The sequence below is a fragment of the Brienomyrus brachyistius genome, chromosome 10, assembly GCF_023856365.1.
Source record: "Brienomyrus brachyistius isolate T26 chromosome 10, BBRACH_0.4, whole genome shotgun sequence".
In the NCBI taxonomy this organism is placed as follows: Eukaryota; Metazoa; Chordata; class Actinopteri; order Osteoglossiformes; family Mormyridae; genus Brienomyrus; species Brienomyrus brachyistius.
Genome location: NC_064542.1, coordinates 23639111 through 23663699, shown reverse-complemented (window position 1 = coordinate 23663699; position 24589 = coordinate 23639111). Strand labels below are relative to the sequence as shown.

The following is a 24589-nucleotide window of genomic DNA, read 5'->3' as shown; positions in this document are numbered from 1 at the left end:
ATTATTTCCGCTCTCCCCAAACCACCATATCCCTCTCTGGCATCATTTCCTGCTAGCGTGAATTTCGTTGCCACTCTTTAATCACGGTTTTGCTGCCGTTTCTTCCCCTGAATGATAGCCGTTCGATGGTACGTAGCTGCTGCACTGCCAGCACACAGATTCTGCAAAGCTTCAGCAACTCGTCTCGGTACCACAACTTGTAGTGTGATGGGGAAAGAAAACGGAGGGAAAATCCCAAGTCCAAAATAAAAAAAAGAATTGTTTATCAGGCTGGGATGACAGTGGGAGGTAGAGGAGGGTGATCAGAAGCGAGCGCAAGAGAGAATGATGTAACACAGTAAGGTGGAGCGAGAAGGATGGAGGCGGGAGCAGGAGACACCGTGGACTGATTGGCCGCTGGGCATGCGGCATACATGCCTGTGATTAGTAGGTGGTATCACACTCTAGGGGTCTAGCTGGAATATTGATCCGGCGGCTCCCACCATTACCCTCCTGGCCATTGGTCGGCCTCTCGCTGCACGCTGTGGGCCGCAGTGGGCCAGCAGACCCTCCAGCACATGCGAGGGAGCGCGCTGGTGCACAGAATGCAGAAATGCATCACCACATCAGACAGATATGTGGCGCACAAGACGCGTGGAAATATTTCCAAGGTTAAATGGTGATAATTTACAAATCAAACACGTGATACAGACCCCAACTTTTCCCCCATGGATTAAACCAATGGTTTTCATTCAGTTTACGCATGGATGAAGATTCACAATGAAAGGTTACATTGCATTTCGTTGTGTTTTCACACACCATCGTTCAACAACAAGGCGCACCTGCTACGCAGATTAGGTCTAAAACGTCCGACCAACTGTGAAGGTGATGAATTGCTCCAGAGGAGCTATATGCCTGATTTAAAAAGGCCATGGCTTTATGTCAGTGGTGAGCTGGTCATGCACAGATCCTACATCTACAGCACAACATTGTGAGGCTTAAAAAATGTACAGCAAGGCAACCCAGGCTGCCTCCAAGACTTACATTTGGGATTTTTTATCATGTGCTACATATTGCTACAGTCTGATGCGACCTGCTAATAATAGTCACAAAGTTAGTCATCATTCATTTCATCATCCGTTTCCCATAACTGCTTGTCCAGTGCAGGGTTGCAGCAATTCCCGATGCCCGTGTAATATTATTAATTTTGTAGTATTGTATTGTTTTTGATGCAGGCTTGATTAGGAACACTGTATTCACTTAACAAACAATGACACTTTCAGCTAGCTTAATAGTTTCTCCATTGTAAAATTACTATTTTTTTAATTATAAATACCTTACCTAATTAGTATTTAGATATTCCTCCTTTATATTCTGATATGCAGTAGGGCATACTGTGTATTCAATTAATGCACACCCATGTAATTAAGAGCCCGCGATGTTCGTAAACATAATATACACCGATATGACCCCCAAAGAAACAGATCATTTATATTCTTTTCACTGCGAGAATCAACCATCTTCAAAGAGTATCAAAGGCGAATAGAAAATGTCAGGTTTGACAATCAACATGCTTTCATGACCACCAGATGATGCAAGTTCTAATACTTAAAATTGCACACATCAAAATGATCTGTTTGTAAGGAATGGAAGGACCATTCTGTTTAGGATGAAATCTCAGGTCCGAGCCTGGTGTGGTGTCGCTTAATATTCATATTCCGCTCATTTTGAAGTGGTTTGAGCACTTGTGTTTAAATCCTGTCAAGTGCCTCTGTAACAGAACATGAATAAACTCACCCTTCCTGATCACAATAAGTGAAATTTATACTGAGTCTAGAGGAATATCGTGGAAAAGAGTTTAAAGCCTTGGCATGAAGTCGGAGTAGCTACTCTGTTCAAAAACATCAGTTTGGATCAGCAATCAGTGAAGCTGTGTTTCATTCTTCAGAATTGCTAAATGTATTTTAGCAAAACTGTTTATTTGTATTTTGTTATTCTCTTTTGGAAATCCAACAGCAGGGCAATTAAGTTGTTATGTTAAGTCAACGACATAAGCAAAGAATAGGTTACATGTAGATGAAAATCAAAGATAGATGTTCTGCTGAATATCAATAAATGGTGGCATTTGGAGGCCGATTTTATGTAAAGCATCTTTAGTGAGCAAACAGGCGTTACCTCAAAGGACAGTCCTTTGAAGAGCATTTGGTCTTGGTTGGTAAGTTGTGCCTAAGTGTTATGGAGGTTGTGAGAATTATTTAGCAAAGCATGAAGAAAGGCATTGCTCAGCCACCTGGAGCAGGGGAGACAGGAAGAGGGACGCTGATGTATTGCAAGTGGGTTTGACCTATTTTGGGCATCTGCAGTCGTGCTTCATTGTTAATGATAAAGTGTGAAGACAACCTCAGCCATCCATGTGTGGAATCTGTAAAAGCAAAGGGAAACATGAACAACATCCGGTGAAACCCAACTGCACCTCAGAAACCAGCAGAGAACTTAGCACGTCTGCTCGACGGCGTCAGAGAAATGCCCCCTAAACTTTATGGGAGCAGAGGAATTGATTCAGGCGCTAACATTGACGCGGGCATCATAACGACATGTGACGGCAATAAATTAGCGCGATTCCATTGCTGCAGCTAAACGAAGCGAGTGATTTACCATACCATTGGGTTTCGTGTCTTAGAAAGGATAACATTTAACCATGTGTGACCAGCTAAACAACAGCTTTGCTTCAGCAAGAAGCAGACGTTGTAGTAGCTATGGCGACCACAGGCACATCAGGGATTGGCAGAGGTGATGCAGTCCCTGCACACACTCTCAGGCAGCTGCTCCCCCTTGTGGCCTAAAAGAAGACAGACGAAGTATCTATGTCTTCTGATAAAAAAAAAAAAAAACAGATATATACACATACAGGCACACATAGGGGCTGCATGGTGGTGCAGTGGGTAGAACTGTTGCTTCTCTCCTCTGGTACCTGTAAATGTGTGTGTGTGTGTATATATATACGCACACACACATTATAAGGGCATCTGAAGCCTTGGTGAATGGTACAGTGCAGAGTCAGGCCCCGGTGATGGGTGGGCAGGTGGGCAGGTGGGCTCTGTTTTACTGTAGCGTGAACTACTGGACTTTTGCAAAAGTGAAGGCCAGTGAGGATAAAAGGGGCAGTTCACGAATCACACTCACAGAGACTGTCAGGTGCCAGGGTTAGGTCAGCATGTGAGCTTAGCAGCTGGCCGTGAAGTCTACAGGTAGACACCTATGTTAAATAAAGAGGCAACAAAGATTCTGCAGAACAGATGCGATCAATGGGTCAGGCAGCGTTAAGGAGAACAGCAAGAGAAAGTAGGAGTGGTCAACAATGTCTGACATTGGACTGGCACTAGCTGTCGCTAGTCTGTGTGACAGCGTGGCGCAAAGCAATACAAGGTCACAGCAACCGCAGTGCCGCTTGCACAAAGGTATTCATCACAACATGAGATTTTGCCATTTAAAAGAAATAGACCACAGCTGAGTATAGAACACAGTTCCTCGCTTTCTCTCATTATGGATAATCATTTGAATAATAAAGACAAAATAAACGTCGTGCATCACAAGTGCTTAGTGGCCTGACAACAAATAGTTGCTCATTAGAGTGCAAACGGAAATTATTTTGCATTAAAGTTATATTACACGTTGAAGAATAGGTGACCGAAGAAGCGTAATGTAGAAATTTAAATTGTTGATGTTTATGTGTTGAGAGGTAGGGAAAATGCAATATGTGTATGTGTGTGTATATATATAAATATACGGTACATGTCATGATGTAGGTATCACGTGTAGGTTTAGTGAGTCACCATCGATCTTCAGCAAAGAGCGTCTCTTCGCTTCTCTTAGCGTCCAGATAAGGGCAGGTGGTCGAGGTCGACGGACCACGGAGAAGCCGTGTTTCTGCAGGGCCAAATGAGTGATCGGCCCACAGCTTGTGTCGTAACTCACCACGACCTCAATCTGCCAGAGCCACTGGAGTGTGATGGATCTGCTTACGGTTAAGGTGCTGTTCTTTTACACGTCAGGTGCAACTCCACTGCCTCTACATAACCAAAGAGCAGCCTAGAAAACCGAGCCCAAAATAATAATAATTACACTAATGGACAGGCTCTAGAAGTCTGAGGACAGGCTGCAATCATCTTTGTGTATTAATGAACAATTTCATTACAGTTTCACCAACAGCCCTTCGAAATCTTCAAAGGCTGAAGAATATGGTTACAATATGAGGATGGTGTTAAAGTAAAATAATGATTAAACCACATGCTATTTCATGTTTTACTCGCATCAGGCTGCATTCTGAAGCAGGTTTAAAGCCAGCCTTTGTAAGCACAGAGTGAGACTTTGCTCACTACCGCTTACTCTGCTCACTAATGGGATAATAGGCGCTATTCGTGAGTGCAAATCAATCGTATTCTTCTCTGTGATTTTCGGGGAGGGGTCGGTCTTTAATGAATGTGACTGAGTAGGTTTTGTCTCAGCAAACATCATATTATCTATAAAATGGCCAGACTCCCAGAAGCACTGTTGGCCTGACCTCTCCTTGAGTAAAATCTCCAGCATTTCTATATATTTTTTCTATAGTATTACAGCACTAGACTAATCAAGTGATATTCAGCTCCATAATTAGTTGATTAAGGTGAATTGGAGGTGAAACGTAATGCTTAATATTCCATTTAGCTGGGGGTCTCTCTAGGAGAGCTTCCAGGTCACCTGCCCCTGACGCACGCTGTGGTTTCTCAATAGGAGGCAATACAGGTGCTGCAGACAGACATGTGGAATATAGCAATGAGAATCATTCGTTCTCACAAAGACCCCTGAGACATATTTTAAATCACATTGTTTTTCTTTTTCTTTTTTTCTTGCAATATTACATCTCAATCAATAGTGCGTTAGCTTGCAGTGAATTATCTCCATGAGATTCCCCGTCTGTAAACATTCACTATGTCAGAATCTGCATGCGGGATTTCCATGCTTTTCTGTGTGGCGACACGTTTCCTTAGTTCCCATTCATGCGTCATTGAAGATGCTGGTGCACAGTTGCTCCACAGCACCGTGGACGGCGTTCTGGCGGATTCTAACCCTTTAACACACTCTGACAGAGTGGCTGGTCTTTGCTATTGGTGGTGACAGAGGAAGCGGAGGATTAAGTGGGGGCGCCAGCACCCAGGGGCGGCCATCTTTCATCTTCCAGCCACCTCTGGGGTACTTTTTCAAGGGGCAGATCCCTGACATCTGCTGCCTCTCACTGGGGGGAGCATGCAGCACCATCCTCACGAACATTCATGTACACGCGCACACACTCACACACACACACACACTCACACACACACTGGACAGGTCAGAGAAAAGGGAGTGATGCAAGATGGCGACTAACAGGTGCTTGTACTCCTGTGAAAACGAGTGGCCACACAGCGTGCAGCATGCTAGGGACATGGTCGTGCACAGAAGACATTTATATCTTCATTGCTAATTACACTTGCCCTCTGAATTGTTTTTGAGTTTGTAACTGAAGTTGTAATTGCAAATAAATGTGTAACTGATCTGTAGCTGAACAAAAAAGAAACATCCCGTATAGTCTGATCTTATGATGGCAAAAAGTAATTTAATATTCTTTTTAATACCAGAGACACCAGATCTACGTGAAAGGCATGACTGTACCCTGAAAAACTCCTCTAACTGGGTCTTATTCCACAATATCGGTACTGGCGATTGGTATTGTTCCAGGGCTTTGTCCTCCCGAGGAGTTATTACTGAGAGTGCACCTTGGAAGGGAGGGATGCGGTTTTTGTGTATGGTAAACTTTCGCAGTGCGCACTGCACCCTGGAAGCAGTCCAAAGCGACGGGCAGGATCGATTGTGCGGTCAGGTAGATGATTGCGAGGCCATGGATCGCAGGATGCAAGAAAGCCAGGGCTGCAGGTCACGTCCTCTCCCTCCTCTTCAGGAGCGTTCAGAGTTACAACATACTGCCATCACTTTCCAACAAACGTAGCTTAAACTGAAAATGTAGATAACAGTGAATGTGGGGGGGGGTGCCTCTGTGTCCTTATTTTCCTCTCTGTGGGCACAGTAAAGCCATCTGTACACTAATTTTCATGAAGACCATTTAACAAGAGATTTACAATAAAATTAGTGCTGTGTGCAAACACCGAATATGGACAGCCATTTTATACGCGTGTGTTGACAGGATTCGTTACACTAGCAGCTTGAAAGCAGCTTGAGTAAAAAATAAGGTCTATTAGCGAAACGCCAGTCTCTCATGTCCAACATATTTCTGTTCCAGGTCTGTTCCATAGGGCTATAATCCAGAGCGGCTCGGCGCTGTCCAGCTGGGCGGTCAACTACCAGCCGGTGAAGTACACCCGTCTGTTGGCCGAGAAGGTCGGCTGCAACGTGCTGGATACCCTGGACATGGTGGATTGCCTGAGACGGAAGAACTCCCGTGAGCTGGTGGAGCAGGACATCCAGCCAGCCCGCTACCACGTGGCCTTCGGGCCGGTGATCGACGGCGACGTCATCCCCGATGATCCTGAGATCCTGATGGAGCAGGGCGAGTTCCTCAACTACGACATCATGCTGGGCGTCAACCAGGGTGAAGGTCTGCGCTTCGTGGAGAACGTGGTCGACTCCGAGGATGGTGTGTCGGGCAACGACTTTGATTTCTCTGTCTCGGACTTCGTGGACAGCCTCTACGGCTACCCGGAGGGTAAGGACACCCTGCGGGAGACCATTAAGTTCATGTACACGGACTGGGCGGACCGCGACAACCCCGAAACACGCCGCAAGACTCTGGTGGCTCTTTTCACCGACCACCAGTGGGTGGAGCCAGCCGTGGTGACGGCGGACCTGCACGCCCGCTATGGCTCCCCCACCTACTTCTACGCCTTCTATCACCATTGCCAGAGCCTGATGAAGCCCGCGTGGTCTGACGCAGCACACGGAGATGAGGTTCCTTATGTCTTTGGCATCCCCATGATTGGCCCCACCGACCTCTTCCCATGCAACTTCTCCAAGAACGACGTCATGCTCAGCGCTGTCGTCATGACCTACTGGACCAACTTTGCCAAAACCGGGTAAGTGCCAGCCGCCCGGCAGAACACGCCGACAACCGAAAGACAGATGGTGCCGGTATTAAGTCACACGTTACAAGCTACTACTTGCTTTTCCGTGTCACTGGTGAAAAGCTCGTAGTAAATAAGCGCAACGCAAATGGTCAGCAATGAAAAGAGCCCCCGCATACATTGCATAATTAATGTTTTTTTCGCCCTTTTTAAAATTTTATGTGTGATTGTTTCTCAGTCAATCTCGTGGACCTTGTATGTAGGTTAAAACCAGCTCAGATCTAGGACATTTATATAGGGCAAAAGCGTGTGTGTGTGTGAGAGAGAGAGAGAGAGAAAGTGAGTGATGGACAGGGGGCAGGGGTTGGAGGGGTCACAAGTACATCCATCCATCCATTTTCCAAACCGCTTATCCTATTGGGTCGCGGGGGGTCCGGAGCCTATCCCGGAAGCAATAGGCACGAGGCAGGGAACAACCCAGGATGGGGGGCCAGCCCATCACAGGGCACACTCACACACCATTCACTCTCACATGCACACCTATGGGCAATTTAGCAACTCCAATTAGCCTCAGCATGTTTTTGGACTGTGGGGGGAAACCGGAGTACTCGGAGGAAACCCCACAACAACATGGGGAGAACATGCAAACTCCGCACACATGTGACCCAGGTGGAGACTCGAACCCGGGTCCCAGAGGTGTGAGGCGACAGTGCTAACCACTGCACCACCATGCCGCCCATCAGAAGTACAATCCAGTGCAAAAGTTCCTGCGACAGAAAGTGATTAGTGAAACATATGACATAGCTGCCTATAGCGATATCGGTCATGCACCCATCCTCAGTCGATCACCGCTCTGCCAGTGCTCTGCCTCATTCCCTCCATTTTTCCTCCCCTCTTTCTATCTATCTTCTTGTTTCGCTTTGAGCATGAGTCCCTTCATGCTCTTACATAGAGTTCTGTTATAACCTATCTTTCCTAACAACCCAAATTTAATTTGACAGCCACTGTTACCAAAGAATAATTGAACAGGTGCAGCTTGAATCTTTAATTGTTTCTCTCTGTCTACCTGTCCATGTGACATTTATCAATGAAAGCAAGTGACATTGGCCAAGTCTGGCATTGGTAAAGTCTGGCCACTCGACAGATCACAGTTGAAGGAGAGAGAACTGGGCACCAGTCAGTGAAGAGCGAAAGACTGCAGATGCATGTGCATTCATAAAATGAGATTTTAATGAAGAAATATGTTCTTGTTAGACTATTCACAGAACTAGAAAGTATTTCAGCTTGTGTGTGTTATTCTATACGCCTCAAGAGCAATGTATTAATTCCTAGAGACAGACATTTAACTGGTATTGTGGTGAACGTATATATGCATTTTATCTATTTTTTGTTTTATTAAAAATTTTGTTTAGCACTTTTATTCAAAGCAAAATACATTTTTGGGAAGGCAAGGTCAGATCGTCCCCGGAGCAGTAGGGGGTTAGGGTTAGGGTTAGGGTTAGGGTCTCGCTCAAAGGTCCAACAGTGAATCACTCTGCCATCCCTGGGATTCAAACTGGTGACCTTCTGATTACAAGCACAGCAGCCAGGGGGGTAGGAACCGGGAGGGACTGAAGAGATGTTTTTCATTTGGATTCATTCATCCCCCCAATAAACAGACATTTGTATTTAAATTATTCAGTGATGCCCTCCAACCTCGAACTGTCTGCCGCACCGCTGACTGCAGCCTAAGCCAGTGAGCCCCACATCAGCCTCCAGACGGGACAGGCTCGCACCCGGGTCTTCCAGCACAACTGCAGAGCTTGCTAACCAACTGAGATACCCAGCTCTTTGGCATTCCGAACATGATGCAGTACATAAGTCATTTCCACATTGCTTTCACACAATTTCCTCTCTATTCTTTGGCTATGCTACAATCCAGCAGAGTAAGAATTATGTAAGAAACAGCACATTCCAGAGTTCACAATATGTAGCACATTGCACTGACAAGCGTGGAGGGATTCTGACCCACAGAAGTCGCCTGATTTTCCTGTTTCCTTCATTCCTGAGCAGCAGTTGTTACCAGAGCCGTTCCTCTTACATCACGCCTTAGTCCCCTCCACAGAATTCCCCGTTTTAGCGCAAAAATTAACATTCATCACCAAACTGTCAGCGGAATTCAGCCCTTCTTTGTCTGTAGGAGCTCGTCAAAGGCTTTCATTTGGACATTATTTGCAACAGCCTTGGTCATAAATTCATAACAGCGTTAATTGTATAATTGATTTTATGCTCCTTGCTAACCAGGAACATAATTTTGAAGAGTCCTTGAAAAACTAAATGTGCTGGTTTTTATAATGCATTTTCCTTGCTTTGTGCGGACCTACAACACTATTGTATTATAAAGAACAAAAAAAAATCTTTGGCTGACACCATGAAATTGAATTCTCAGGCTTTCATGAAGCACAATGTAAGGTACATGGGAATGTTATTCAAAGTCAGAGGCTGAACTCCTTTTCAATCAACAGTATTTCACTTGCCCTGCTTGGTAAGTGGTAGCAAGTAAAAGCAAAAAAGTTTTGTTTGCAAGGTTGTGGATTGTATAAGCTCTATATATCTCTCTAGAACACCTTATAGAAGCCTCCATATTACATCCAAATGATTTATTGAAATGTATTTAATGAGATATGCAGAAAAATGTTGATGTCTATCCATCTTCTGTAACCACTTGTCCTATTTGGGGTTGTGGGGGTCCAAGGTCTCTTTCAGAGACTGAGATGGGAGGCCAATCCATTGTAGGTTATACTCACACACCTATGGGCAGTTTGGTAAATCCAGTTAGCCTCTGCATGTTTTTGCATTGGGGGGGGGGGGGGGGACAAGTACCCAGAGAAAAACCCAGAACACTATAGGACGTACATGCAAACTCCACACCCATGGTGGATTCAAACCCAGGTTCTCGAGGGAACAGTGCTAACCACTGCACAACCATAGGGAACGGTGCAAACCACTGCACCACTGTAGGGAACAGTGCTAACCACTGCACCACCGTAGGGAACTGTGCAAACCACTGCACCACCGTGCCACCCCCATGCTTGTATCTATTAGCAAGCAATTCATTAGTCACTGTATAATGGTCAAATCAAACAATTGTCACTATATAAAGCATACGGCCCCCATATTTTTTTTTTTTGATATATTGTTGATTGTTTTTCAAGAGATTTTTGTTGTGTTTTTAAGGCTGTATATAAAAAATATATGAATAGATTGACAGTATGATGGAGCAGTCCGTCATGATCCACAGTTTGGCATATTACTGTTGTCAGTATGCATCTGAAAAAATCACACATTGTTTTTCCAGTACTTACTATGCAGTGTCCTCAGTTCTCTGACTGTTGCTTTTTGTAATTCTCCATTCAACAGAATGAACGTCAAAGTCTGCTCTAAAACATAATGCAATTCAATGCATCGAGGTATGCAGGTGCTCGCATTGCATGTCCACATGCAACAAACAAGGGCATTGGTCAATACCAGGTAGCCTTCTGGCAGCAGTGAGTCATGGTAGGCAGGAGCTCGTCACTGAACATCCTGAAGGGGACAGGGATGTTAACTGCCATTGGTGTCTTTTGGTATATGTTAGAGACAATGAACAACTAGCTAAAAATCAACTAGAAACTCACAATGTCACCTAACTGATGAGGCCAGTGTGGTGTTGCCTGCTGTCCCCATCCCCGAATGGGAAACAGGACATATTCACGTGTGTGAGACTCAGGTAGTCCAGGCTGCCAACAGTGACAGCTTCCCATTTCACACATAGGCGAGCCGGTCAGAGGTCCAGTGGTTTTCTCTGCTGTTGACCTTGCTAGCATGGAGCTCCAGATTTTCATTACATTAGTAGTCTGACAGTGAAGGCCTGACTAGATTCATCTATGCTTCAAGGAATGTTCAGGTATTGAATGGGCTTATATGCCACTTTGACACCGAAGAACCATTCCGATGTTATGAATATATACATGCCATTGCCTTGTATGAAAGCACGGCTGCAGAGCAAAGTATTCAAGGTAACACATTCCAAATGTACATGTGACGGGCCCTGTGCTCATGTCGGAGTAGATCATTTCTGTGTGTCACACACGATGCACCTGCCATTTAATCCAGAAAAATCCATGGGATGCACTTCTAGGCCTAGAAAAACCTTATCCTTAATCCGAGGAGACCTAAAGCCTGGTTGAGAGATGTTACAGAAAACTCTCTGCTTGCTATTCTACTCTACCCCACTTACGGTTGCTTTACTAAGGCAGCTCTGGGCACCGCCTCACTGTCTTTTGGTGAGCAGACCTGCTTTGGCGTCCTGGGTGTTACCTACTGAGAGACTAAAATTCAGCTCTTAACAGCAGGGGAATAGCTAGAAATTTTGGGGCCGCAGACGAAATGTCACCTTCCCCCACTAATTTCATAATTTTATGCATTAAAGACCCCCAGTAAAGTGCTGGGCTCCTTGAATCCCCCAGGGTGTGCATTCCCCCACTGCGCCGGGCCTGACAGTGAGGTACAAAGGTCTGTTTGAACGACTGAACAATGCAGAACATGCCCAGCTCATGCTACGGACTGAACAGCAAGTCTTAACCGCTCTGTTATAAAAGTCTTTGGGCAAGCTGGTTTCGGAGTAGCTGACTGGTCCTTGGCACACCTGCGGCGTCATTCTCCACGGCCCCAGTGCGGAAAGAGTGCCTTTCTCATTTACAAATGGCTGACGTTGGTGACAGCGTCTTACAGACGTCCTCGCTCCTCTTTCTGCGCTTAGACTCTGCTTGATATTGCTGATGTCTGTCCAGAGCCACGTACATCCTCCCTGCGACTCCACAGAGTCCAGCTAATGACAAGCTGCAACAGGAAAGGTGGCTAATGGAGAAACCAGTCCCCCAAATCCCAGCCTTTCCTGCCATTTCAGGAGGCAGGATCTCAGTGCGTGAGACACAGGAAAGTGAACTTTGGCTGGAACCTCGGCGGGGTTGAGGTCTCCACCCATTATGGGGCAAACATGATTATAGGAGGGTCGTATTAGCTGGTTTTGACGACCCCCCCCATCCCCCCCCCCCTGTAATTTACGCCTATGGAATCACATTATACAGCATTCCCAGAACTACAGCAAACTGTGCAAGCTTGGCGACCTGACTGTTCTACTGTCTGCACAAGTTAATCTGAGCCACCATAAAAAGCACACAAACGTTAAGGATTAATGACTTCAGAGAGCCGCCTAAACAGAGGTGAATTGTGAATTCTGTGTAATAAATCATTGATGTCTTAATTAGTGCAGATTGCCACTTGAGATTATACTGAATCTCTACCTGTTATCAATATGTTACAAAGGGATACATATAGGCAATATCTCAAGACCACATTTCAGCATATGTAGAAGTTATAAAAGGCCTGTACATTATTTCACCGACTCCTTATATGCATCGTACATGAATGTGTGCCCTACGCTGGACTGATTCCTTATCCAAGGTCCTCCATGACCTGGGATTCCTGGGATAGGTTCCTGGCTCTTTGCAAGTACTGGACAAGCAATATGAAAAAATCACTGGATGTTTATACAACAACAACAACAACAAATTTATTTTTGTATAGCGCAGTATCACGACATTACATCGTCTCAAAGCGCTTTACAGCATCCCCACCCAAAGCCCCCAGTGAGTAAGCCAAAGGCGACACTATACGATCACTATACATTAATGAGACCAGCAGAATAGAAAATTGAAGGTTGAAAGTGTGGATAAATTAAGCTATAACAGTTTTAATTGCATTTTTATTCTTCTGTAGGCTGAATAGCTGATTGGTGAAATGAAGTGCTCAGTAAGAATGTGGAATTATGCAAATAACTGAGGAAATGACACATTTTTGCTCTTGTTGTTACTTGCTATATATGTATAATTATTTATTGCCATCATGTTACATATCAGCATTTACAGTAAAGGGTTCTGCATTAGTAATGCAGATGAAAATGAGAATCTCAGTATAACACACGGGGCTGATATGCATCTGATTAAAGCACCTCTCCGGCCCTTGGGAAAACAGCTGATGCAGTTTGCACATCTGACAAACGGCAAAGTTTCCTCCGTATAGCATCAGGTTCTGGGGGAAGGGGAGATGGCAGTATGTGTACTGTAGTATTATGTGGCCCGTTTGCCCCGTGGAGGTGCCACTCAACCAATCAGAGAGTAAAGTGTGACGGACATAGGATTCACACGACCGGGAGGAAGGCTTTCAGATGTAACCAGTGCTGAATCCTCCCAGACTCTAGGTATTATTCTAGTCGAGGGATTATGTATGGGCTACCAGCAGGGCCTGAGCCCGTAAAGAGCCTGGGATTAGATGCCAGGATAATAGAAAACCCTGAGTGCTTCTCAAAGGGTAATTTTGCACAGCTGAGTGCAAGAATCCGAAGAGAGTGGGGGCAGGGGAGACTAGGGGAAAGAAAGCCAAAAATACACCCAGAACTCACTTTTCGTTGTACAATCCCTGCTGCTGGGCACACAAACTTTCCACCCAGAGAGCGGATTAGACCCCCCGCCCCCCCACCCACGATGCTTCACAACCAGCTCTGAGGGGGAGCTCAAACATTAGGAGAACGTCTTCCACCTCTGCCGTGGAAGATGCGGTCGCACCTGCTCATGACGAGTCCTCCGGTGCGTGCAACCTCCGCGCCGTTTTGATAAATTTAGCATTTCCATGTTCCACTTCCTTTGTGAGTAACGTCTTTTTCTTCTGTAACTTCTGAACAGAGTGTGTTTGCATGGTCTGAACCCAGCGACATCCCTCGTCTTTTCTGCTTCAGTTTATAATTAGGCAGTGCCTTGCAAAATCCTCGGCTCCATGTCACGGTTAACAGGCAATGACGCCTCACATCTTATCGCATCTGGTCAATTGATCCAGTTCTCTTCAGATGAGTTCATTCCTCCTTTCCCTTTGTCCTTGTGTTAGGACATTGCACGCTCTAGACATTGCCAAGATCATTAGCAAACAAGACACGGCTGCATACAGCTTTCCTTCTCTCTGTCCTTCTCACTCTCCACCTCCACCACTCTCTCCCTCTCTCTCTCTTTCTTTCTCTCTCTCTCTCACTCTAATTTTTGAACACAAACAGTTCCAAAAATGTCACACAACTCCAGGTGTGAATGCAAATCCTTCTGCTGTTTAACAAAAAAATCTCCTAAAGACAATTAACCTCATCCATAGATCCAAGCCTTCTCAACCTCTGTCTTAAAGTTCATTGTTCTTCCTCATTGCTGACATAGCACCAGAATGTTAACATTCTCAAAATATAATTTGACCTCATCTTGTTCACAAAGGCTTATTTTGCAAAGTCTCACAAAGACCCATTCATTTTCCCCGACGTGGCTGTAATTAAGTCTTAAATCCTCTTCTATCCTCTCACCTGAATGCTCTGTGAGTCTTGTGTTAAAAAGGCGATGGTGTATGTTACGCCCCATCTCCAGACTGCCCACTCAATTAAACTCAGCCCTTGATCAGAGGTTTCTAGCCAATAACTTGGTTTGCATTAGAGAAGGCGAGGAAGTAATACAGCTTGATACAGACCTTGGGTACCATTGACTGGGGACTGAAATGCACTGCATTTGGTGGAAATGCACTGCATTTGGTGGAAATGCACTGCATTTGGTGGTGAGGCCCATCTACTCATCTAAATCCTAGACAGGCTTTTTTGGGACAGAGATTGTCTGAGACCTCAGTTGCATCCGTCGGGTTCAGATGACCTCTTGCCCTTTTTGGATGTTGTGGAATAACGCGATTTGACATTACCTGTTCCAATTCTCTTATTATGTCTGCATCCATTGAGGTCGACTTTGAGTGAGTTGGGATTATTGGAGATGAAGGACTGTTTTATTATGCGAGCCTGAGCGCCCCAGCCGTATGAAAACATCAGAAGAAACGTAAAAGCCAGTTTAAATGCCTAGTTTTATGGCTTCAATAATCATTTGTGGGACTCGGTGTAGTGCCTTAGCAAGAGAGCCAACAGAAAGCTATCTACTAATGCAGTGCATCCATGCCTGAAGAGTCCCGGCAGGCATGTGACCACATTTTCAGCAAGACAAGTGGCATTTACTGACATCACGGCCTTTGCAGACTCTGCACACGTGTCTGCAATTTCCTAAGCCAGTCGCTTGTGTAGTAACGCTGCAAGCAGAAAAGAAATCTAGGCTACGATGGCACATTGATTTCGTATTATTCACTTGGTGGAATTTGTCTTCATTTGCAGCCAGACTGCAGGAGTCTGTTTCTCTGAAACAAAAGTTTGACACACATGTGCTTCCTAAAACACAAGCAGTAGATGCATATACACTCCTAGGATCCAGCAAAAAAACGCAAAGTTGAAATCAGCCCGGCTAATAATTTTGGATGTTTGCGTTTCTGTCATTTTTATTTAAATCTGGGGTAGGATCCTATAGTTGGGGGATATTACTGCACCACCATGAGTATTCATAAGAGGCAAATGTGAAGGATCGATATGACCTTACCTCCTATGTCTGCTCCTTTGAAACTTAATTACTGATATTCAGCTACAAAGTCATCATACCGCGGATGTCGATATTCATTGGGGATCATTACTGCCCTAATAAAAGGGGTTATTTACGGCATGCTCCGCTGACATCCAGCAGCGCTTGGGGAGCACTGCTCAGCCGTCTCGATTTGCTTCACCACTCTGGGAAGCGCTGACCTGAAAAAAGAAAAATTGACAGCAGGGAAGAGCCGCGAAGGGAAGAGGTGTGATCTGCAGTATCGCTGATTCTGTTCTGTGTTCATATCCTTTAGAAACACAGATAGCGGAGGCCAGTCACAAACCACGAATCCCCAGCCTCTATCTGCTGAATCCACTCACAATTCAGCCGCTGAAGCAAGTCTTAGGAAGCCATGAAATCACTGCGATGAGCGTGATTTAGCGATGCTCGCCCTCTTGCCAGGCCTCATCACTATGGCAAATCTGATGGAAATTGAACGTAGTTTACACAGCAATGTAGGCGTTTTTCCAGTGGACTCTGAAGAGTCTTGCCACATTTGTCTGTGTCTGGGCAGGTTGACGAGTGCCATTTAGGGTCATTCCTGGTCCTGCATTGCAGCAGCTCCATAAGAGCATGAGGACTAGGAGGGAACAGCTCACTTGTCCAAACAACCTCGCCCAGCAATGCATGGCTTCCGCCTGGGGAAGACTTGTGATTGTTTCTGAATGCCATATGCTAACACAGGCAATAAATCGATACCATTCTGTGATTGAAATTGGTGGCCAGCCTCCGCCAGTCAGCCTAAATGACACTCAGTGGAAAACAATGACCCCTACAGAAGAGCGGTTGGCATTACACATGGAAGGCACTCCCACTCCACCCCCCCCCCCATTAATTTGAGATCAGAAAACTTAATGCACTCCCTGACCTTTTATATCTAAGGGGCAGCGCTGCTATTTTATGGAAAACTTACAGATGAATAAAGAGATAGATGTATATTTTCAGATTTTTTTATTATTCATACATGGTTTCTTGAGTATTAAAAGGTTTGGTAACACAAGCTGTCATCTATAATGCACTGTAGATACCTTCATAATGCATTATAATGGCTGGTATAAGAATTAAAGATGCTTTGCACTGCATTATGAAGGTATGTACAGTGCATTATAGATGACAGCTTCATAAAGCATTAATAATGCATAATAAACATAGCTGTATTGTACTTTTTATGAATATTTATAGCAATGTTTATAATCCTTTATAATTGCATTACAATGTGTTATTGATGTGTTCATGGATTCTTATAGACATGGCATTCATAGAAAGTGTTAAAAAAGTATTTAGCAAATAAATGTTCTGTTATTTTTGTGCTGCAGAGATCCGAACAAGCCGGTGCCTCAGGACACCAAGTTCATCCACACGAAGGCCAACCGCTTCGAGGAGGTGGCCTGGTCTAAGTACAACCCTCAGGACCAGCTGTACCTGCACATCGGGCTCAAGCCACGTGTCCGAGATCACTACCGGGCAACCAAGGTGGCCTTCTGGAAGCACCTCGTGCCCCACCTCTACAACCTCCACGACATGTTCCACTATACATCCACCACCACCAAAGTGCCCCCACTGGAGACCACACAGAACTCGCTGTCCACCAAGCGACCCAATGGCAAGAGCTGGCCCTTCAACACAAAGCGGCCGCCCATGTCACCGGCCTACAACAGCGAGAACGGCAAGGAGCCCTGGAACGGCGAGGAGGAGCCTGGCCCACTCCTGGTGGAGAACCCCCGGGACTACTCCACCGAGCTGAGCGTCACCATCGCCGTGGGCGCCTCCCTGCTCTTCCTTAACGTGTTGGCCTTCGCAGCCCTTTACTACCGCAAGGATAAGCGCAGGCAGGATTCGCACCGGCAGCCCAGCCCCCAGAGGCAGGCTAACACCAATGACATGGCCCACGCCCCGGAAGAGCAGATGATGCCGCTGCAGATTAACCAGAGCCACCACGAGTGTGAGGCCGGGGCTCCCCATGACCCCCTGCGGCTGGCCTCCCTTCCCGACTACACCCTCACCCTCCGCCGCTCACCCGATGATATTCCCCTCATGACCCCCAACACCATCACCATGATTCCCAACTCGCTGGTGGGCATGCCAAACCTGCACCCTTACAACACTTTCACAGCAGGCTTTAACTCCACTGGCCTGCCACACTCGCACTCCACCACCCGGGTATAGCTTTAAGGAGAGTAGGGGGTGGTAGGGTATTTAGGTTTGGTGGGCTGGGGGTGGGGGGGTGTTGGTGGAGGTGGTGGGGGGGGGCAGAATTTCTTTTTATAAATATTCTGGGTTAGGGAAGATGGGAAGAAAAGAACTGTAATTTAAAACAAATTAAAAACTTTTAACATGAAGAGTCGCAGAGACTCACTGGATGTCAAGTTGTTCAGAACTGCCAAATTGGAACTGCCTCTTCTATTACACAGAGGTGCAAGTCTATCAGCAGTGTTATTCTTTTCTAATAATCATTTTAAAAAGCCTTTTTAAAACGACTGTGGAGAAATTAACACTTTGTTCTCTATTAGATAACAAAAAACAAAGAGAAGTGCTTTTTATTTCTCATTTATGTCTGTTTTGGGAAAGTAGTTTAAAAACAACAGCCTCTAAGATGACATTGTGTATTACCTGTGTTGATATTTTTTTCAATGCCTTACAAGAAAGCTTGTTGTTCTTCTGTTTATATTCTGACCTTCGGCGATTCTTTGTGGAACGTGTGACATTTGGTTGTGGATGTGAGGATTTAAGGGAGACGCACACAGGACGCACAAGAGGAGGGTTACTCAGTGGCCATTTTGTTTGTTGCATATCCTTCAAAAGAAACAACCACAAAAATTATTTTCTCTTTTTTTTCCCACTTACTGTATAAACAATCCATCTGAAACAGACTCTGCTGAAATGGACTCTACCGCAGAGATAAGAACAATGTTACTGTGATTGTTTTGTTAAGAAAAAAAGTGCATCTTTTACAACAATTTATCTATCAGTCTATCTTATCTCTTCATGAAATGCATAACTGCACACGATGCCTTGTGCATACGTGTGTGTGTGCATGTGTACGGATGCGCCGGTTTCTGGGTTTGTGGAGCATCTGTGTGATGGGGGGCGGGGGGGGGGGGAGCAGGCAAGGGGGGGGCGGGGTTTTGCAGCTTTTATCATGATGTTAATTTGATTCACCACATGTAGTGTCCACTGCGTCTATGGTCTGTCTGTCTTTGCGGAATAGCACTTCTGTTATTTTTAAGAGTTATTGCATCTAATTTTGCTTAAAACAAGAGAAAATAAATCTATTATTTTCAATGTAAGAAAAAAGTAGTTAAAAAAATTCAACTAACAGACAACTCCACTCAAAGAATACAGTGGCCTGTTTGCATTTAATAAAACTTCCACAGCATGTTGTTAAAATCTTTTTTTCCTTCTTTCTTTCTTTCTTTCTTTCCTTCTTTCTTTTTCTGTCTTTCGACACTTTATCTCTATTCCTCTTTCAAAATTTTTGAGAAAAATGGAAGGAGAAAATATGCCATGGAAGTTTTATTTATACACACACACACACACACACACACATATATATACATATATATATACATATATATGTATATATAGGAGCTCTTTCTCATTTTTGTAAGAGTTCCAGATATATCAATATGTATAAATATATTTAATATGCATTTATGTATACCAGATGTATACGTGCTGATTGTGCCGTGTGCCAAATTAGAGCCATCAAATTGGAAAAAAGCATCTTACAAAAAGAATTTTTTTGTGTAAATTGTTCTGTATCTTGATAAATGTTTGGTTTAGTTGTGTTTCTTTGGGAGGGGGTGCTTAATTTTCAACAACCTTTTGATTTAAGCGGGGTCCTGATGAAGTCTTGGTGACTTGTCGAGACCCCTCTTTATGTTTATTTCTTATTTTGAGTTTTTCTCTGCACCCACAGGAAAACCAGGCTAAAACATCTGTGAGCTAAGCAGGAAATGAGTGGGAAAAGGTGAAGTGCTTTGGCTGGTCTGGAGTCAGTCGAGGATGGATATGTGAGAGGTAGCAGCCCTACAAATGTGACAGCTGTTTTTAAGGCAGTTTGTAGTTTACGAGATAAAATTGAATCTCTCCCCAAGCCCATCAGTCTAAACACCTGAGGAGTGTCCCGGAGCCTAGTTTGCGATTTGATTTGTGTGAGTTAGAATTGAGCTCATGGCAGGAACCGGGCCAGGTGAGCCCCCATTAAGAGGGCGTGGTCTGACCCCTAACAAACAGAAGCCCCCTCTTCCCAAACACATCTCCCAACCACAGGGTATTCCCCACCCCACCCTGGTGTGCCTCCTCATCTCATTAACCACACACCTGGGGTATGGCACGCTGTCAAGTCACTGCGTGTCTTACCAGCGGTCTGCTTGCTCAGAAACACCTTTTCCGACGAGCCGAACTGGCGTGCAGATCGGCTGGGTGAAAGGCCAAGTCTCAGTGACATGTTACTCCGTGGCCCTGGGTCCGAGCCACAACAATACATTCGGCCCCTGCATCTCTGATTGCGTGTACAGCATGGGGGCACAAGCCGACACTCATATGTTTATTTTCGCTGTGTTTATATATACTTATGTACATGGGAGACGGGGGTGGACGCACGTAACGGCGTGCACCGATGCGTGGTAAGCTTCAATGCAGGAAGGACAGCTTCCATGACATTAGATTTGACTGCAGAGAATGTCACATGGTGTGGATAATTCCGGAAAACGTCATGGAGACTCATATGAATTCATAAGTTCCCCCCCCCCCCCAAGAAGTTGCTGGGGATGCTGCTGTCTCGGGGGGCACCCTGGGTCGCCGTCGATCCCCACTCCGTGGGTGGTGGTAGTGGCGGCGGCTTATTATGGGCTGTTAGCCAAATGGGTAACGATTGCAGCGGAGACAGCCTCGTGCTCAGACAGCTCTCTCCCAAGAGGCTGCTGCCACCGCTCGTGGAGCCCGGTTCCAGATCACTGCAGGCCGGCTGCCCGGCTCTGAATGCCCAGGGGAGGGACCAGGAAGGCCTGGGAAGCTCTGAGGGACAGACTGGGAGGGGCAGGAGTGCCCAGGGAATGTGCTTATGGGACAGAAACGCTTTTGTGTGTTTATCTTTTTGATCTGGTTGGAAAGCTGAGGACCAAACTGAACGACTTGGCTGTTCTGGTTCATGGTTTTTAGCTCCTTCAGTAACTATGGTATTTTTTGCTCCACTTTATCCGCTGTCCAGTAAGAGCCCATTAACAACATCAAATGTTACTGAGATATAAAGCAATACATAAAAGACATTCTTCATAATCAGCTTCGATTCACCCTGATCCTGATTAATGGAGCGAGATCAAATGTCATGTCCACCATTTGAAATACTGAAGTCCATCTAAAGCAAAGCAATTAACATTCTGCATATATCAATTAACATTGTGCAAATGACGAGAATTAATACTCTAATAAAGACTACGGTGTCATTATTGTGTAACCATAACGATGTTTTTTTCAGTTGGAATGGTATCGTTCTCCTTCATATTTATTTTATTTGTAACAGTATAGAATCCAAATATGAAGGCTGATGAAATTAGACAGAGTGGGTTTATCACAGCAGGGAAATGTGACGAATGGGTGGACAAGGTTCCATCAGCACCACCTGGGAGCAGCAGAACATGTGTGTGTGGCTGTGTGATGTAGTGTGTATACAGGCTTGCTTGTTTGCGTACGTAAGGAGCTGCTCTCAGGAAGGGGCTGCCCAGATAATCACAGGTCATGCTACTCATGTAATTAGAAGAACATTCTAGCAGAAGTTACTCACTTCCCTCTAACATGAACTTCAGGCCCCTAACAAACATTTTTGCATTTGTGTTTCTGGAATTTTACACTCAGGATTCTTAGAGGATCCTCAAAATGCATTAGCCAGGGTTCGCTGTATGGATGAAAGGCATCAAGCATCGTTTTTGTTTCATGCATCAGTACTAGATACAGCTCTGATAAGCCACCCAGTACGTCCACCAAGCTCCCTCTTTACGTGGTGGCAGATGCTGGTTGATTCTGCTCAAAAGTGCTGGCAGTGGCTTCCGTTTCACCATGCGGGCACCAGGGCTGGGCAGGACGCCAGCACACGGGGTGGTGCCGCCCAGGCGGGAGCGTCTGGTTTGCCGGAGCAGACCGGCACTCCGTAGGCCCGCGGAGTCACGTCTGCGGCGTGACGGAGCCTGACCGCCGTCCCGCTGCAAGGACGATGGCCGTGTCAAAATTGTTTTTTTTTTTTCACGACCGTCTTCCACACTGCTACTGGCGTCTCTAGTACCCCCACTGCAATGAAGAACGTATCGCGGTGCTTTTTGGCCCACGGCGCTATCAGAATCCTCCACATGGGAGAGAAAATGCCTTGAACCCTCCTTCGCCTCGGGGGCTGGTTCGATGTGGCTGGCTAGTGCTGGGACAGGGTTTTGGAACCAGGCCCCTATCCTCTCCATCTGTTGGTGGATTTGTACCATCCCCTCTAACCACTCCCCTCCGGCACCAGATACGCATTGTAACTTGAGCGCCCTCGCTCATCCAGTCTGTCCTTTGCAGTGTCCCATGCACGGCTGCATGTCCTCAGCATGAGAGGCTGACAGAGACCGCACCAGAAATAGACCACAGATAGACCACACCAGAAATAGACCCCAGATAGACCACACCAGAAATAGACCACAGATAGACCACACCAGAAATAGACCCCAGATAGACCACACCAGAAATAGACCACAGATAGACCACACCAGAAATAGGGCAAGGAAAAAACAGAGGCCACCTCAGAGATATTAGCCTGCTTTTCATCTGGGATCATGAAGATCATTGTCGAGACATTCTGAAACTGAGAAAACGATTACAAAAATAATTACAAAAAAAAAACAATTACAATTGTTTTTCACAGCAGCAAAGGTTTGGTATATTTTTCAGGTTTGTAAACATACAAAGCAACAGTACTGGAGCTGTGTGAATCACCTACCTTAAATATTTTGAAAAAATTTGTAAGTGACAATAAAGATGAAATCAATAAAAAAAATGGTTTGTGACTGCAGATGAACACTTTGGTTACATGTTCCCAAAGGCCAGACCCCACTTGAAATTTACAGAGTAGCAATTAATTCAGAAATCTTCAGATATCGAGCAGATTTTGTGTGGATGCTACAGAATAAAGTAATGACAAGCAGTGAGTTTGTCGTGGATCATGTGACTGTACTAAATTGCTGACCGGAAAATGGAAATGCATAACCAGATTTTTTTCCAGAACAGAATACTAATGTGCAGGGATGGATTATGGGTTGTGTGGGCCCCTGGGCAAAACGTTCGCGAGGGCCCCCCCCCCCCCCCCAACCACCAGCACCACCACCAGCACCACCACAATTCAATGGCCCTTGGCAGCCAAACGCCCTCCCTATAGGGTCAGGGGCCCTTTAGGATCAAAGAATGTAGGCCCTTTAAAACAGACAAACGAAAATACATTGTTGATTGCAAATTGTTTTGGGCTAGGGGCCCCACGGGCCCCCTGCACCCCAAGGGCCCCTGGCAGCGGCCCCGCTGGCCCGGTCCGTAATCTGTCCCTGCCAATGTGATGTTGTTTTTACTGGGATCATGTGCCCTATGCTCTTTTAGACCAGTTAGCCTCTGGAAATGCTCCTTTTCTGGTGGTAAAACTGGATCCATGGAAGTGCAATCAAATCACATCTCTCTCAAGGTGCATCTCCAACTCAATGTTTTTTGACACTTTTAGGTGTCTTTTCAAAGTTACAAGAGATGTTACACTACTGCATTAAGCACAGTGCACTGAATAACTAGCTAACAGGCTGTAAATAGACTTATCTTAACCACTGATCTCTGTGGTTCCGGACTGGCATCCCACCCCCGGTACGCCTGGGCTTTGTGCCCTGTGTTACAGGGATTCTACTTTAGATCCACCCACTGGAATTGGTTGGAAAGTGAATGGATGGAGGATCTGGATTTTAAACTAGATCATTAAAAATGCACTTATATATAATCTGAATTACTCAGATAATTATATTTATCAATTAGTGAAAGTAACAGTTTTGTAGTTAGATGGATTTCGACATGTTAGCTAAACAGGCAAATAGTGAGCTAGCATTGCAAATCCATCCATCCATCCATCCATCCATCCATTTTCCAAACCGCTTATCCTACTGGGTTGCGGGGGGTCCGGAGCCTATCCCGGAATCAATGGGCACTAGGCAGGGAACAACCCAGGATGGGGGACCAGCCCATCGGCATTGCAAATCTCCCGTAATGAATGCAAAAATTCAAACAATACACATTTAGGAAATGAAAAATGTCCCATTTCAATACTATTACAAAACAGAAGGCGATTATGCTAAATATATTAAATATATGTGAGTGTTGTCCTGACCTGCAATCAGCTGGTAGAGAGGTGATCACCTCCGTTTGTATTATAATAAGAGTGCAGCAGCACTATTTGATTAACAAGGACATTAGGTAATCAAAAAATAGCAGTTTTTAAACATTTTTAGGGTGAAAAGGCGGTGAATCAGCTTAGCTCAGCTGGAGATTTGATAAAACTATTGTAAAACACAGCTGCTAAACAGTGGTGCAGTGATTCTATATTTATATTTTCCCCAAATGTCTCAACATAAATAGATCCAAGCTGCCTTCTGCATGCTTTTGTTATTGCCACATATACACAAGGTGCACCAGTGACCATCCAGCCACAGGGAATTAGAAGATTACGGCTGTTAGATGCTCAGTGCTCCCTGGGGAAGTGGTCAGAGAGACGACTTGTAATGAGACTGGCCAAAATGCAGACTACATGGAAATCTATACACTGCGATCAATGCCAAGTGTCCAGTCCAGTACTACAGCTCAAGAGAAATGTATTGCCTACGCACATATTTGGGAAGGTTGTGCAGACAAAAGAAGGAAAATCCATGAATTTCGTGGATTTTCCACTTATCTACGCCTTGGTGATGTATGGCCCAA

The 24589-nt window shown here is 45.3% G+C and overlaps 1 protein-coding gene across 5 annotated transcripts in view; it reads left to right on the top strand.

Annotated features, from left to right (window-relative positions):
- Positions 1 to 17826, top strand: part of nlgn3a (neuroligin 3a) — a 165938-nt gene extending 148112 nt beyond the window's left edge. For all 5 annotated transcript variants that reach the window (XM_049029036.1, XM_049029039.1, XM_049029038.1 and 2 more), the window contains 2 exons: positions 6290 to 7079; positions 16939 to 17826. In XM_049029036.1, the coding sequence (XP_048884993.1) occupies positions 6290 to 7079; positions 16939 to 17788 (1640 nt within the window). In that variant the 3' untranslated portion in view covers positions 17789 to 17826. The remainder of the gene's footprint in view (positions 1 to 6289; positions 7080 to 16938) is intronic.
- Positions 17827 to 24589: the final 6763 nt, after the last annotated feature.